This window comes from Pezoporus wallicus, unplaced genomic scaffold (genome assembly GCF_028554395.1).
Source record: "Pezoporus wallicus isolate ANWC-B61680 ecotype Strahan unplaced genomic scaffold, APGP_CSIRO_Pwel_v1 contig_3181, whole genome shotgun sequence".
Taxonomy (NCBI): Eukaryota; Metazoa; Chordata; class Aves; order Psittaciformes; family Psittacidae; genus Pezoporus; species Pezoporus wallicus.
In genome coordinates, this window is record NW_026641700.1 from 4,664,853 (window position 1) to 4,679,130 (window position 14,278).

General features: G+C 38.8%; 1 protein-coding gene across 1 annotated transcript in view; it reads right to left on the minus strand.

Moving 5' to 3' along the window:
* Positions 1-14,278, minus strand: part of KAT2B (lysine acetyltransferase 2B) — a 43,827-nt gene that overhangs the window by 2,259 nt on the left and 27,290 nt on the right. The window contains exons 11-17 of the mRNA XM_057424887.1: positions 10,698-10,824; positions 7,996-8,106; positions 6,264-6,407; positions 4,059-4,173; positions 3,266-3,302; positions 2,958-3,021; positions 2,776-2,860 (exon numbers count right to left, since the gene is read on the minus strand). Of these exons, the coding sequence (XP_057280870.1) occupies positions 2,776-2,860; positions 2,958-3,021; positions 3,266-3,302; positions 4,059-4,173; positions 6,264-6,407; positions 7,996-8,106; positions 10,698-10,824 (683 nt within the window). The remainder of the gene's footprint in view (positions 1-2,775; positions 2,861-2,957; positions 3,022-3,265; positions 3,303-4,058; positions 4,174-6,263; positions 6,408-7,995; positions 8,107-10,697; positions 10,825-14,278) is intronic.

The following is a 14,278-nucleotide window of genomic DNA, read 5'->3' on the forward strand; positions in this document are numbered from 1 at the left end:
CCCTAACTCTCCTCTAACTACTCCAGCTTTGCTGGAGGAGGCCTTAAGAGTTTATAAGCAAAGAATTCAAACATCACAAAACATGTATGTTAATGTAAACCTCTCACTTCTGTGTGAACACAGCAGAGATGAGACATCTGTCTGTACTACAAGCACTACTTGCAGCTATGAGAAAAGATTAAATCTGATCCATGCTCTACATACATTTTAATTACATCTGCAAACTTTATAGTTATGTATCCCTTGTTAAGAGTCATGCGAGAGATATCCCTCCTTGCTTTCAACACAAAGCATTGTACAACACTTTTATTCACAGAACATTCTTTAAGAAATGTTTTCCTTTATACTAAAATCAGTCGTCCAGAAAATACATAAAGCCACCTCAGTGTTCTCCACACGGTTGCCTTCCTAGTAACTCTCATGAGGCATTTAAAAGTTTTGCAACATCACAAGTGTTCTAGGCGGGAGTACAGGAATAGAAGTAGTGGGAGGTGTGCTGGATGCCTTGGCTTTTCTCACCTCAGAGGCTCTATTTTTTTTGCAGTGCTTGAGCCAGGCTTCAGCAGCACCTTTGTGAGGCTGTATAGAATAGAAACAGCTGAAATGAAGACAACTTACTGACAACAAGTATTGCAAGGAGAGCAGAGACCAAAGACTTCCAACGCAAGGACTTAAGTCTTAAAAATGAAGATTTAAAAATGTGGTTGCAGGTATTTTTGGTTTGGTTTGATTTTGAGGGATTTATTTTGCTTGGTTTGGTTTTATTTTAAAGGAGTTTTAACTTTGGTAGAATAGAGAAAAACCCTGTCAAACTAAGAAGAGTGGGTTATTTAAGAAAAGTTTGATAGATGCTCTCAGATACCTCTTTCAATGTTACATAACTTGCCATTCACTGGTGTTGCACAGTACTTTGCAAAAGCAAAGGCTCATTCAGTTCCCATTGAGTCTGAAATTCAGGTGCCTACACTTAAACTAGATATCCATAGTCTAATTATAGCACCCAAGTGAGAAAGCTGTTCAGCTCACCCTAAAGCAAACATTGCCTGGCTGGTCGGCTAAGCTGTTCTCTAACTCCAGTGAAAGTTTGGCTCCACCTGTCACTCAGCAGGTGGGAAAAAACCTTAAAAAAACCCAAAACACCCAAACAGTGTTTCCTGAAAACAAGCAGCTGAAAGAGCACTTAAAACAGGGGGAAAATTATTTATACGTGAGAACTGACCTTAGACAGTAGCCAGAAAACCCTACAGCCATACCTCTCAAATATTGTACAGTTTAGTCTGTATGCAAACATAAAGACAAATGCATATTGTATATGATAGCATAATAAAAAACAATGATTATTTTCTTAATTGAAATCATGTCTGGGCAGGTTTTGTGCAGAATCAGCATGCTGGCAGTGAGAGCAGACAGAAAGCAGTTGCCCATGAATCAAGAAGTGGTTTAGTTGTGCTGGGTTGCTTAGCTGAAAAACACAAGGCAAAAACTAAACCAATGGCTCCAGCTTAGTCCTAAACTGAGAGCTGCTGTTTCCCCTGTAATACATTTGAACTAGGAAAGGACAGGAAGCATTACTATTTAGGGTTTGCCAATCCAGGCAGAAAGTTCTTTGTAACCACTGTTCAGATTAAACAGCCATCCAGATCTCTAGATTTAGCTTCTGCTCAGAAAAGGAGACAGAGAAAACTCTACCACGGGAGGGTGTCAGTATTCTGTTTTTCATTGGTAGAAAATACATTTGTGTCAGAGATACAGGAAACCAGCTGCTGTTTTATAAAGTACACATATATTTGCTATTTGGAAAGAGTAAGTTGAATTTAAAAATATCATTAAGCCAAATTAGTAAACACAGAGTAGGAGCAAAGCAACATGAACAAACACTTTCATTCTCCAAGAAACTGACCGACAGTAGCCTGCAATGAACTTTTATTTCATTCTCTAACATTAAAAGGTACAGAAACTGTAATTAGCAAGATGGAGGTGAGTACTGCATAAACAATGAAGGAGTAGCAGGATTCAGCTTTAAATCTGCTGCAAAACAAATCAAACCGTCTGTTTACAACAGCACAGAATCATCACTGAAATTATATGACCCAGCAATCAAAAGAGAAGAAAAATGTTATTAGCAGTTGTGTACTTCCCTTTGCAAGTAATCCTGTATAAACAACAGCTGCATGATTTACAAGTAACAATAAATAAGTAGACAAACCACCTTGTCCAACTTTGGCAGATCTAAAATACGAATGTAAAAGTTATCTTACAATCAGTTGCATGAAGCATTTTCCTAAACTTAAATTGAAGCAAACTGTTAAAACTTAATAAGAAAATCCTGGTACTTCTGAACAGGTTTTCTCTATGTGATTTAGAAGGCTTAAATCTGTATTTCAAAGCAATTCAAATGCTCAGGTGTTTCTGAAAGTTTGCCTTTAACATACCAGCAGGATCTGCAATGACCAGTTACCACACACAAGAACATATTTCTACAACTCACATAAGCTAGCTCAGTCCCAAAAGTTTCTAGCTGACTGCGCTGTTTAAAAGCTCTCTGGGCCATACTAAGATTTCACATGTATATACTATATATATAGCTACAAAGGGCACAAAGCAGTCATAAATTTCAAACCACAGCATTGTACTCTTGGCACTTCAGAGCTGAAAGCTATTCAGCTGCAAGTAATATATATCTCAATATAAAACAATCAGATTACATTTTATCTGCTATGTCTCTAGCCATAAAGATATTTAAACTCTATACTTAAAAAATGTTAATGTCATTACCCATGGGAAACCTTATAACTTCATAATATCCAGGAGCTTCAGTTCTCTTCACAGGTTCCATGAAGGGCCAAGCGCTTTGGTGGCTCTTTGGTAAAGAAAAAAGTAAGGTATCTAATATGGAAACTCTATATTGTAAATGATTTTAAAATCTTTACAGAAGGTAAACTAGAACTAGCACTCACCTTCACCTGCTGCAGGATGGTTTTTAATGTGCTGTAGAGTTGATCTGGATCCTTGGCCTCCTTACTTGAAAGAAAATACGAATACAGAAAGATTAGTTTGGATCTCTTCATTCCTATGATGTCCATCCTACCTAAAAGCAACTCCAAACAAAACAAAACACAAAAAAAAGCACTTAAGAACTCATCCCATGTGGATTATTTATCTGGTTTTCAGTGGATCAAAGGAAATATCAATTGACATTATTTAAAGACATTTTTTCAAAAGAATCTCCAAACTGCTTCATCATTTTACTTTGTGCAGCACTTACCCTCTTTCTTTTCCACTTGGTTTCCAGCCAGTCTCTCCTGCACACCAACAACATGAGACATTACATGGGAACTACAGTAAGTCAAAACATTAACTGAGTTACTGCAGCTCTAAAAAGATAAGCCATTTCAGCACTGCTGCAGTAAAATGGGTTTGTTTTAATAAAAGCTACTCCTAATAAATGACACAACCATCTAGCCTGCAGCCCCATTCAATTTCCTACATGCCTCTTCCTCCAGACTGCTGGGAAGATTCTAAAATATTCTTACATGAAACACATCCTTTTTCAATAACTCAATACATATTTTACCACAAACTCAGTAAAGATTAACAACATCGAAGTTATCCAATTTGACTCCCTAGGGACAGAGAATACATTGCAGAAAAAAGCACAGTTGAGAAAAATCCTCCAAAAGATGATACTTGTTTTAATTCTGTTTTGTTGTGTAAATCCATGTTTAGCATAAAACTCATTCTTATACAGGAATGTAGTGCATAACAGTGGTACCAGAGGAAAACTGCTGACTACTCTGTGATACAAATCAAAGAAGAATCACATATAAATAAAATTACACACATCTACATAGAAGTGGATCCACCTGGGATGCCCAGAGGAAATCTCAAAGACAGCAATTGTAATGGAAACAGAACAATCTCTGGAGAAATCAAATCAGCAGACCAAAGCAATTACATTTTAATCAAAAAGAAATACATGACTACATTAGTATTTCTAGTCTTGGACCTTTCTTGGGCTGTTCTGCTTCTGTTCTACATTAAAAGAGATTGATACATACTAATTCCAGGAATGCTTTCTATGGGAATCTGCCGTACTCCATCTTTGAAGCAAGAAAGGCCAGGATAAACTTTTCGTATCTGAGCTTGTTTCCTTTCTATGAGCTTTTTAATGATCTGTAATAAAGCAGCAGAGAAAACAGAAAATAATTGCTTTGCTCAAAAGTAACCCAAAGGATTAATGAAAAGCTGCGACAAACGGAAACACTCTCGCTTCCTAGTCTTATGGTCCTTATAGATCCACTGAACCTGGTAACAGGGGTGAGCTACCTGGCCAAACACTGACTCCGCAGACGAGGCTACCAAGTCTCTCAGCTGCCTTTTTAGGCACAAATCTGGAAGAACAGGAGTCATTGCTTGATATATGTATCACAAGCTGCACAGCTCCTGGGAAGGTGGCAGCAGAGGTATGGAAGGAGATTTCCTGGGAAAGGTTTGAGAACTGTCTCTAATTCTAACAGCTAGTACTTCTGAACTGCTTTGTGCAGCTGGTCAGAAATTTCGAGGCACATATTTCAATGCACATAATATGCTCCTATTCCAAAATTTTAGAGATACCTGTTCATTTCGAAGTCACTATGTAACTGCTGGAATTTCTTAGGTACCAGTCAGAGATACTCTTACTGAAGATCTTCTCTTGAGGAAGTCAGAATGATGCCACATCTTGGAACTGAAATCCTGCTCTGCTTGTAAATGCCAGGAAAAGCTTTTCCAGTTCTAGGGTACACTCTGTTCTGCTTCACAATCTCATTACCTCAATTCTAAGTGAGTTGCTGTGGTGCTCTTGATACACACTTAGACGATTACCTAAGCTTTGTGTGCCCTGAATATGTCACTTTCAAAATTACTTACTTCATAACCAGGAGTAAACAAACGTGCAGCTGTTCAGACCATCACAGTTTGAGACGTTGGAAATAATGGACATATTGGGCATATTTTTATATACACAGATAGCATTTTCTCTCAAAGAGGAAAAAAAAACCCAGATTTTCAGTAGAGTTTACAAATGTTAAGAGAAATACAGCATACACCACCACCATGGCCATATTCCAGTGTAACATCAAAACACTTTCAAACTGATTGTTAAACACACCTTCAGCTCTTCATATAATTTAGGAACTAGTGGCTCTTTCCAATTAAAACAAGCTGTTCAACACCAACTACTCACAAGTCAGCAGGTCACAAAGCTTTGCATAGAAGGATTTTTCATCTTTTTCATAGTGACTGATGAATTATAAATTATATAAATGAATTATAAATCAGGCAGTACAAACTCACAAATGGTGTCCTGTAAGCAGTACCCAGTGCTGGGTGACATGGTCTTAGCAGCCAAACAAGCAGAGTAACCCAATCACGCAGAAATAAAAGGGAAAAAATTGCCATCTAAGTTGTATGGACATATAAAAACTTTCCCAGTGAGTGAAGTTAAGAAAAGTTGCAAACTAAAAGTACAGCACTCAGATATTGCTTTTCTTTCTGCAAGCATGGGCTAAATAGTTCTACTGGAAGGAAAATGACTGTTCAATAAAGACTCATTTTAACAAAATTAAAAGTAATGAGATTTGACTAACCTTGAAAGAAAAAATTATCTTTGTCATTTGTACCTCTTTAAAAGCCCTTTAAAAGGAAGGTATTTAAACAAAACTGGTAACATCTTAGTTATTTTGATAATAAACTGCCTTACGGAATAAATAAAGAATATCTCACATAAATTCCAAAAAGGGACAGCCTGCAATTTAAGACAGGTCACCCTTCATTTGTATATTAAAACAGTGGCAGGAAAAAGAAAATCCTCTTTCTTTCAAGTAAAATACAAGACATGCAGTACAAACACTCCAAGTGTTCAAAAGTCACTCTAATTAACATTACAGTCAGTAGGAGAGGGAGGAAGAAAAGCAATTGTCAAAGCTGCAGAACAACTCAGTCTCACAACATGTTGCTTAGTTACCTATGACAGAATTTAGCTATGAAATACTCAAAATACCAGTACTTTTCAACATTTCTGTTGGCATAAAGTTAGTAAGGTAGAATTTATTGCTTCTGCAAAATTACTGCACTGGGACTTAGATGAAAGTTTTATTCTAACTAATACAAGTATACATTCCAATGTTTTAATCACCAAAGAAAAGACAAGAGCTAACCTGGCACTGACTGAATTGTTTCGAAACATCTGAATATAGTGTTCAGTGTTTCATTTAACCTTTTACCTCTTTTTGCTTTTTAATGATGACAGAAAATTCCGTGTAGGGGATCCTTGGATTTAATTCACATCCCATTAATGTGGCACCCTCATAATCTTTGATGTAGCCAACATATTTTGCTTTTGGTACTTTGATATCTTTGGAGAAACCCTGAAGAAGAAATAAAGATTAAAAATAAAAAAAGTCCCATCAAGCTGTCATGATGCCATTTTTCTTTTACATTTGTTTTAACCTGAAATGCTGTGATGATTTAGAACCAAATTCATGATAATGTTAAAATACAGACAATACAATGGAAAGAGTTACAGACCACTGGTCATAGTGTTGCAAACACCTTCTCATAGGAGTCACTCAATCCAAGAATACTTAATTGCTTATATGTATAAAAAAAGAAGGGAATAGAGAAGATAAAGATAGGGAGGAAAAGATCTTTACTCTGGACAAAGTTCCTGATTTTTAAAAAAATTTGCTACTGCCAGTCCTGTAGTCATTAGGCAAGAAAAGTTGCTGTTGAAGTCGATGAGAGGATAGTAATTTTAAAGCTTGAAAAAAAGTGATTTTTTCATTTTTATATTTCAAGTTAAAAAATAAGATAATAAATCCCATTAAAAGTTCCAAAGTTATGCTACAGTCTTTATACAGTTCAAAAGTTCATTAAAAAACAAACCCACAAAAGAATTAACCATGACAATAAAGAGCAGTGTAGGAGTCTCACTTTGGCTGCATTTTATTCTTCTGTTACAGTGCTACCTATGAAACCTCAGTAAAACTAAGGACTTCTGCCTCACAAATTACCATCAAAGGCTTCAGACTTACATGGAGACTCAGCACCTCCACATTTGGGAAGGGACATTTCAGACATGGAAAGGGTCTGTGCACATATCTGGTTGCTGTGTCACAAGCCCAGCTTCCATTCTTGTCAGTGTGTAGAGTGAATTGTAACAGTTTTATATACAGAAGTATAGAACACCTGAAGCTCGAAGGGACTTAAGGAGGTCATCTAATTCCATCCCTGCTCAGAGCAGGTCTCATTAGATCTGGTTGCCCAAAGCCTTATCCAGTCTTTAAGACTGCCAAGGACAGAGGTTCCACAACCTTCTGGGCAACATTTTCCAGTATCTGACCACCCTTAAGACAGGACGGAGAGGAGGAAAAAAAAAACCAAAAAAAACCTCCTTCTATCTAGTTGCCATTCACTGTGATCCAACTTGTGTCCATTGCTTCTAGTCCTATTGTACATCTCCTAGAATAGCCTGACCTCTACCTTCACTCTACCGTCTGATCAGATAGTTGACACCTACTTAATATATCAAGTCTATTTGACAGATTAGACATCACAATCTTTCCTTAACTTGGACCTCATGCTTCAAATCAGGAGTGGCAGTGAGCACAGGTCAGGTAAGTTCTAGTCTGCTGCAGGTATGTCCAGTCCTTCTTTACACTTCTTATAAAATGAGTGAAGGAACTGAATGAATAAAGAAGCTAACCCATATTCAACCGGATTTTGGACTGAACAAATCATAGGCTACACTGCACACCTATACTCCGATGAGTCCATCAAAATAAAATACATTATAAGACAATATCATTACCCAAGATGAACACAAAGCACATATTGTAGATTAAAAAAAAACACATAAAATTGCACAATGCACTATATCCAACTAGTTTATCACATCTAGTTTATCATTGCTAGATGTTAACTTTTTGCACCAAGCAATTTCTTACACTGACTTACTTGTTTTTTGAAGTAGCCGATAGCATATTCATCTGCATATGTGAGAAAGTTGAGAATGTTGTGTTTGATGTGGTACTCCTTCAGATGGTTCATTAGGTGAGTCCCATAACCCTGTGTGAAATGTGCGAGGAAAAAAAGCCATTACAAAGTCTCTGGGGATTGCACATATTAGAAACTGCGGACCAAGGGCTATGACAGACTGTTTTTCAAAAAGCCATTTTTCCTCTAGATCCTGTTTTAAAGATTTTCTCATAAGTAACTTGGTGAGGTGTACTCAAAATCAAACTGGTTTCAGCCTTGTAAGGGTACCTTTATGACCCAACAGGGAACATAAAATATAACAGCTTCCAATGTCTGATTCACTTTTAATCTGAAGGAGAGCAAAAACTATGGATTTAAAGAAGCACATAATTTAGGAGTTGTAATTCAAGTTGCACACATTATTTTTTTCCTTTTAAGCTAGTATCAACTATTAACAGTCACATATTTCATCAATAACAAAACTCCATATACTGTAATAGGGCATCCTTTCTTAGCCATAATGTTTCAAAACTGCAAAGCAGCAAATACCAAAATTACTCCTTCTAGGGGCACCCATCTCTGATTTGCTGTGTTCTGTGCACCTGTAGCAGAAACTGCCTCAAAGGACTTACAATCTGAACTTACCATAGCACGTAAAAGGGAATAGTAGAACAGTTATCACCATAATAAGCAGCATAAAATTATTGAGTCCACAGTCAAATAATAGCTATGGCTTCTGACTGCACACAGGAATAATTTCCATTTTTATTCAACCTCAAAGTAATCAAAAGGTTCCACTTATTCACATTTCCAAGTAAGTTATAGTCTTTCCTTTCTGCTGTGAGATGAAGAAATGTAAAATAGACAGGAAAGCCCATAATAATGTGTTGTTCCTGCATATATTCCAGTTTTAACATCACAGAGACTAACTGGACACTTACAGAAATATACATGGAATTGGTTTTGGTCTTGCAAACTGGGGACATTTTTACTTATGTACTTAAGCCAGAAAAATACATTACAAAGTATATACTTCTGATTGAATTTGTAATTTAATAGCTCCAAACATGGAAATAGCCAGCTAAAGCAGCAAGTTAGGTAAGTGCTGAAGTTCAATACAAACAATTTAGTAGTGACACATTTTCTTTGAAATTCTACTAATCTAGGAACAAAAATTATGATGACAATTATTTCAAAAGTGCGGCTGAACTATTATTTTTTGTAACTTTCAAAGGATTTCTTGATTCTAACACTTGCCAAGGTCTAACATTCCTAAAAGGAAACTAAGCCATGTATAGTAAAATTTAAAATAACTTTGTAACATGGCATCAAACTACCCCAAAACCAGTCCAACTTTTAGGTATCACATATAAAGCAAAACAGAATTACCCATATTCCTTATTCAAACCTCGACTTGAATCAAAACAGAAATTTATTTTTGCCAAGAGCAGGCAGTTTAGCTATGTGTGAATATTTAGTTTTTCTCAGTTACCTGTTGGTAGGGGTCACCCTACTCAGGAATGTGGGAAGGTAAATTTTCAGAAATAGTCAATGATACAGCGAGGCACACAGATGGTAACAGAATAAAGTGAACATTATGCATGCATATGCAAGCCAGGAGGCACTCTGGTGGGTCAGATTTATTTGCTTGATCATATTCTTCCTAAAGAATCACAACACATCTTTGGCAGCCTAACTTGAGTAGTGCAGTTGGTTGTTTTAGTAGAACAAAACCACCTTTTATGAATTAGTCAAGCTTAGAATAAATCTAGTAAGCATACTCCATTATTGTCTGCATTTGCTAAGACACTTTGGGTACTTTTATGACAGGCCACCGCTAAGTGCGGGAGACCATTCGTCTCTTAACACCAGAGCTGACTAAAATTAAACATAACACAAATACTAATAGTTGGCACAGGCTTTCAATCCCACTGTAACCCTTACGCACCCAGAGCTCTTCCCTTCACAAAATTTTTGCATGTTAACTGCTACAAACCCCAATTAACCCACTTCTCAGAAGAGTTTCAACCGAAAAACATGAAGCTAGAGCGCCATCTAAAGGCAAACTCCTGAATCAAACGGTCATAGTCGGATCTTCCCGTAATCCCCCCTTGGAAAGCAGGGGGAATCTCCCGTATTCAAAGTGCTTTCTATTCTTTCGGCACAGTCGCCAATTCTCAACACTCAGAGAACATTTTGTGAAGTTAACTCAAAAAGAATGAATACAATAGACCATATGCTTATATTCAGATGCAAAACTATAATGTTTTTGATATTTCTCATTTTCATTGAAGTCACCTAATGCTCCAAAGTGACTGAACACAACTTATTGTCATACACAAGCAATACTTAATTCAGTCTACGATGAGGTGCTATACTACAAAGGCAATTGCAGGAGACAGAGGAGTGAATAGTCCAAGAATGGGAGACGACTGGCCAGGAACTGGTGTTGACAGAGATTTTATCCAATTAATTACAAGTAATCCTATTATGATGTAATGATTCTAAATGCACATTTGTTTAGGTTTGGTGTATAATATTCAGAATTACTACCTTTCAAACTCCATTTCTCTTTGGCAACACATTAACATATTCAACGTAACTAACAAAATTAGAAGCATATGCAGTAGTGTATGTGACTCAAATGCATTTCATGAACTCTAGTAGAGAATTATTTTTACCTTGACTTGCTCATTGGAAGTCACAGCACAGAAAACAATCTCTGTAAATCCTTGAGAAGGGAACATCCGAAAGCAGATACCACCAATAACACGACCATCTTTTATTAATGCAAGGGTCTTGTGCTTCCTGACAAAAATAACAGTCACTTTAATTCATGTACATAATACATAAAGTGCTATTACCCTCTTTTTGATTTTGAATTCTGTTTGGGTTTTTTTTCACAAACTTGTTTCACTCCTTTCCATGATGCTAATGCAATTGTATATGCCTCTCCTAAGTCCGCTGCTTGTATCTACAGAAGAGTTGCTATTTTAACATCATGCTGTGAATTTATCATAAAATTCATCATTCATGCTGCAAGGTCCTGGCCTTGTCAAGTACTCCTGGATGCTAGGGTAATGCTCAATAAATAAGAGTTGTATTGCTTTCATTGAATATATTGCTGACAGTTCATCATTATACATTTCTCAGGATGATTTTGCCCTGACTAAATTAGAAATTAATGGAGTTACGGGACAGCAAGTCCTTTCTAAGGGATTGCTGTTTCCTTTTGTGCACTCTCTATAGCTATGCTATCAGTTTCAGATGCAGCTGATGAATCAAGAAATTATATTTATTTCTAATCACCTACTCCCAGTGGAATCAAGATCATAATAAATATCCATTTCTGTTGCACTTACATTGACTGCCAGGAAATACATAACATGGTGCAATCTGAACTCTTGTGTCAAGGATTAAGAATTTTAGTGTAATCCTCAAGGTCTGGAAAGATTTACCCTGCACCTGCTATCTAGGTTATTCAATACATGGTATCATATAAACTGTATAAACAATACAATAAATTACAGAAGGTATCTTTCTGGGGGAAAAGGTTGGTGACAAAAATGAGCCCCTGCCAAAAAAAGTAGTCTGAACATTAGCCATATTTTATATGTTGAAGGAGACTTTATACATTCTTATATACTTTTTTTTTTTGCACTTATTTTGGTACTTCATATCTGTAGAATTACAGGAGTAATTCATTACCTTGAACTTTTCATTTTGTTTACTCGTGTTTGAGTTATTTAAGCAGCAAGATTCAATAACGATGGTCATTTCGGAAGTAAAAATATCAAAAGGTGATAAAAGGTAATAGCTGAAAGGAATTTGGGAAGAGAGCTGTTGGATTCCAGTGTCTCACACTTGACACAGGTTTGTGTGCACCCGCTACTTAGAGCAGGTCTCCAGTGTGTGCTCTTGGAGATTCACAGCAAATGCTGGGATACTCTGTCCAGTCAATGTGCTTTGCTTCCTCTGGGTTGACTGTTTGCCTCAGGCACATAAAGGAAGACATTTTCTAGTTGTAGCAATATCCATACCTTTTTCTCAAACACAGACTGTTCTCCAGACAGTTTTTTATACAACACTTAAACTACCAGCAGTTCCTCTCAGCCTATTAGGAGAGTCTTTCCCAACAGGAAATAGGGGAGAAGGCCATGACTTAACACCACTATTTCAGAATTTTGCTTTGATGTTCAGTTACAAGGGAACATGGTGGCTTCAATCAGTAGCCTCTGCTTGAGATCATAGTGCTGCAAGGGCAACTAAAGTCAGACAACATCATCATGCTGCCTCTCCCTCACAACCAAGCCGCGCTTAACCCCACATAGGAGAGGTAAAAGAGTATGGATCGGTGCTATTTCCCTCTGAAGAATCAGGGAGAAGGATCCAGGATCAGACTCCTGTACCTGGAGACTGAAGTCCTTTCCAACAATCCCCAGTACTGGGCAGTTTGTACTTCAGGAACAGCACAGACCCAGCAGCAGCAGTGTTTACTGGCACCAAGAGAGTATTGCCAAGGGAATGTGAGCCTAAAAGCAGAGTAAATGGATCCAGAAATGTTTTTATAACCACTGCTGTGATAGTACTGAGCACAAAGGTTGATACAGTCTGTGGTGGAGAAAGGCTCTTCCACAAACCAGACTGCGTATTTGGCTGCAATCAGCTCAGTCATTGCTCCTCAAGGTCTCTGCTGACACACAATGAACCAACAGGCATCCTCCACTGGGAAGTGCTGCGGTGAGTACAGCAAACCCCTAGGCTATTATCAGGCATGGATTGTTCAGAGGCAGAAATTTGGGGAGAACAAACTGATCAAAAGGAAGCAGACTCTGCGGGAAACACAATGGTGGAAAAGTGGACACTTCTGAGGAGAGCCTTCCTTGACACTTGAGCAGCTGAGGCACAATTCAGTCAGGACACTAGGATAGGTGGAGGACAATGTACAACCTCTGGATGCTCCTAAAGCCAATGTGTCTCGTGCCTGTGGTGTATCAGTTGCACCCAAAGCAAAACGGGAAACTTGCACTGATAAAGAGAAAAGCAGCATGCTCTGGTGAGGAGTGATTTCTCCCATGCTGACTCAAATGCTGCTGTTCTTCATAAATTCCACAAGTTCTCATTGAAAAACTTCAGCCTGCTGACATTTGGCTCACAATCTCCACAGGGGATGGAGCAGCCAGGAGGTTAGTTTGAGCCTGGAAACCACCAATAAGCACTGTAATTACTTTCTGACTTTCAGTCCTAACATTTGAAAGTACAAGACAAGTAGGAGCCTTCCCCACAGGCCCACAGCCCTGCATTGGGTTTGCATGGCAAGGTTTTGGTAGTGGGGGGGTTATAGGAGTGGCTTCTGTGAGAAGCTGCTAGAAGCTTCCCCTGTGTCTGACAGAGCCAGTGCCAGTCTGCTCCAAGACGGCCTCACTAAGGCTGAGCCCATCAGCAGCAGTGGTAGCACCTCTAGGATAACATAGTTAAGAAGGGGGGGAATTTACTGCACAGGAACAATTGCAGCCAGAGAGAGGAGTGAGACCAAGTAAAAGAACAGCTCTACAGACACCAAAGTCAGTGAGGAAGGAGAGAGAGGAGGTGCTCCAGGCACTGGAGAAGAAATTCCCCTTGCAGGCCATGGAGCAGCCCATGGAGCAGACCACGGTGAGGCAGCTGTGCCCCTGCAGCCATTGGAGGTCTATGAGGAGCAGATCTCCACTTGCAGCCCCTGGAGAACGCCATGCCAGAGCAAGGGGACTCCCGAAGGAGGCTGTGACCCTGCGGGCAGCCCGTGCTGGAGCAGGCTCCTGGCAGGACTTGTGGCCCCTTGGAAAGAGAAGCCTGTGCTGGAGCAGGTTTGCTGGCAGGACTTGTGATCCCGCAGGGAAGCCACACTGGAGCAGTCTGCTCCTGAGGGACTGCAGCCTGTGGGTGGGTCCCACAGTCCTGCCCATCTCCTGGGGGAGGGACCCCACACTGGAGCAGGGAAAGAGTGTGAGGAGGCCTCTGAGGAGGAGGAAGAAGCAGCAGAGACATCATGTGATGAACTCACCACGACCCTCATACCCCCGCACTGCTGGGAGAGAGGTAAAGTTCAGCCCAAGAAGAAGGGCAGGGTGGTGGTGGGGGAAGGTGTTTTAAGATTTCGGTTTTATTTTCTCATTACCCTAATCTGATTTGGTTGGTAATTAATTAAATTAATTTTCCCCAACTTGAGTCTGTTTTGCCCATGACAGTAACCGGGAAGTGATCTCCCTATCCTTCAACTGAC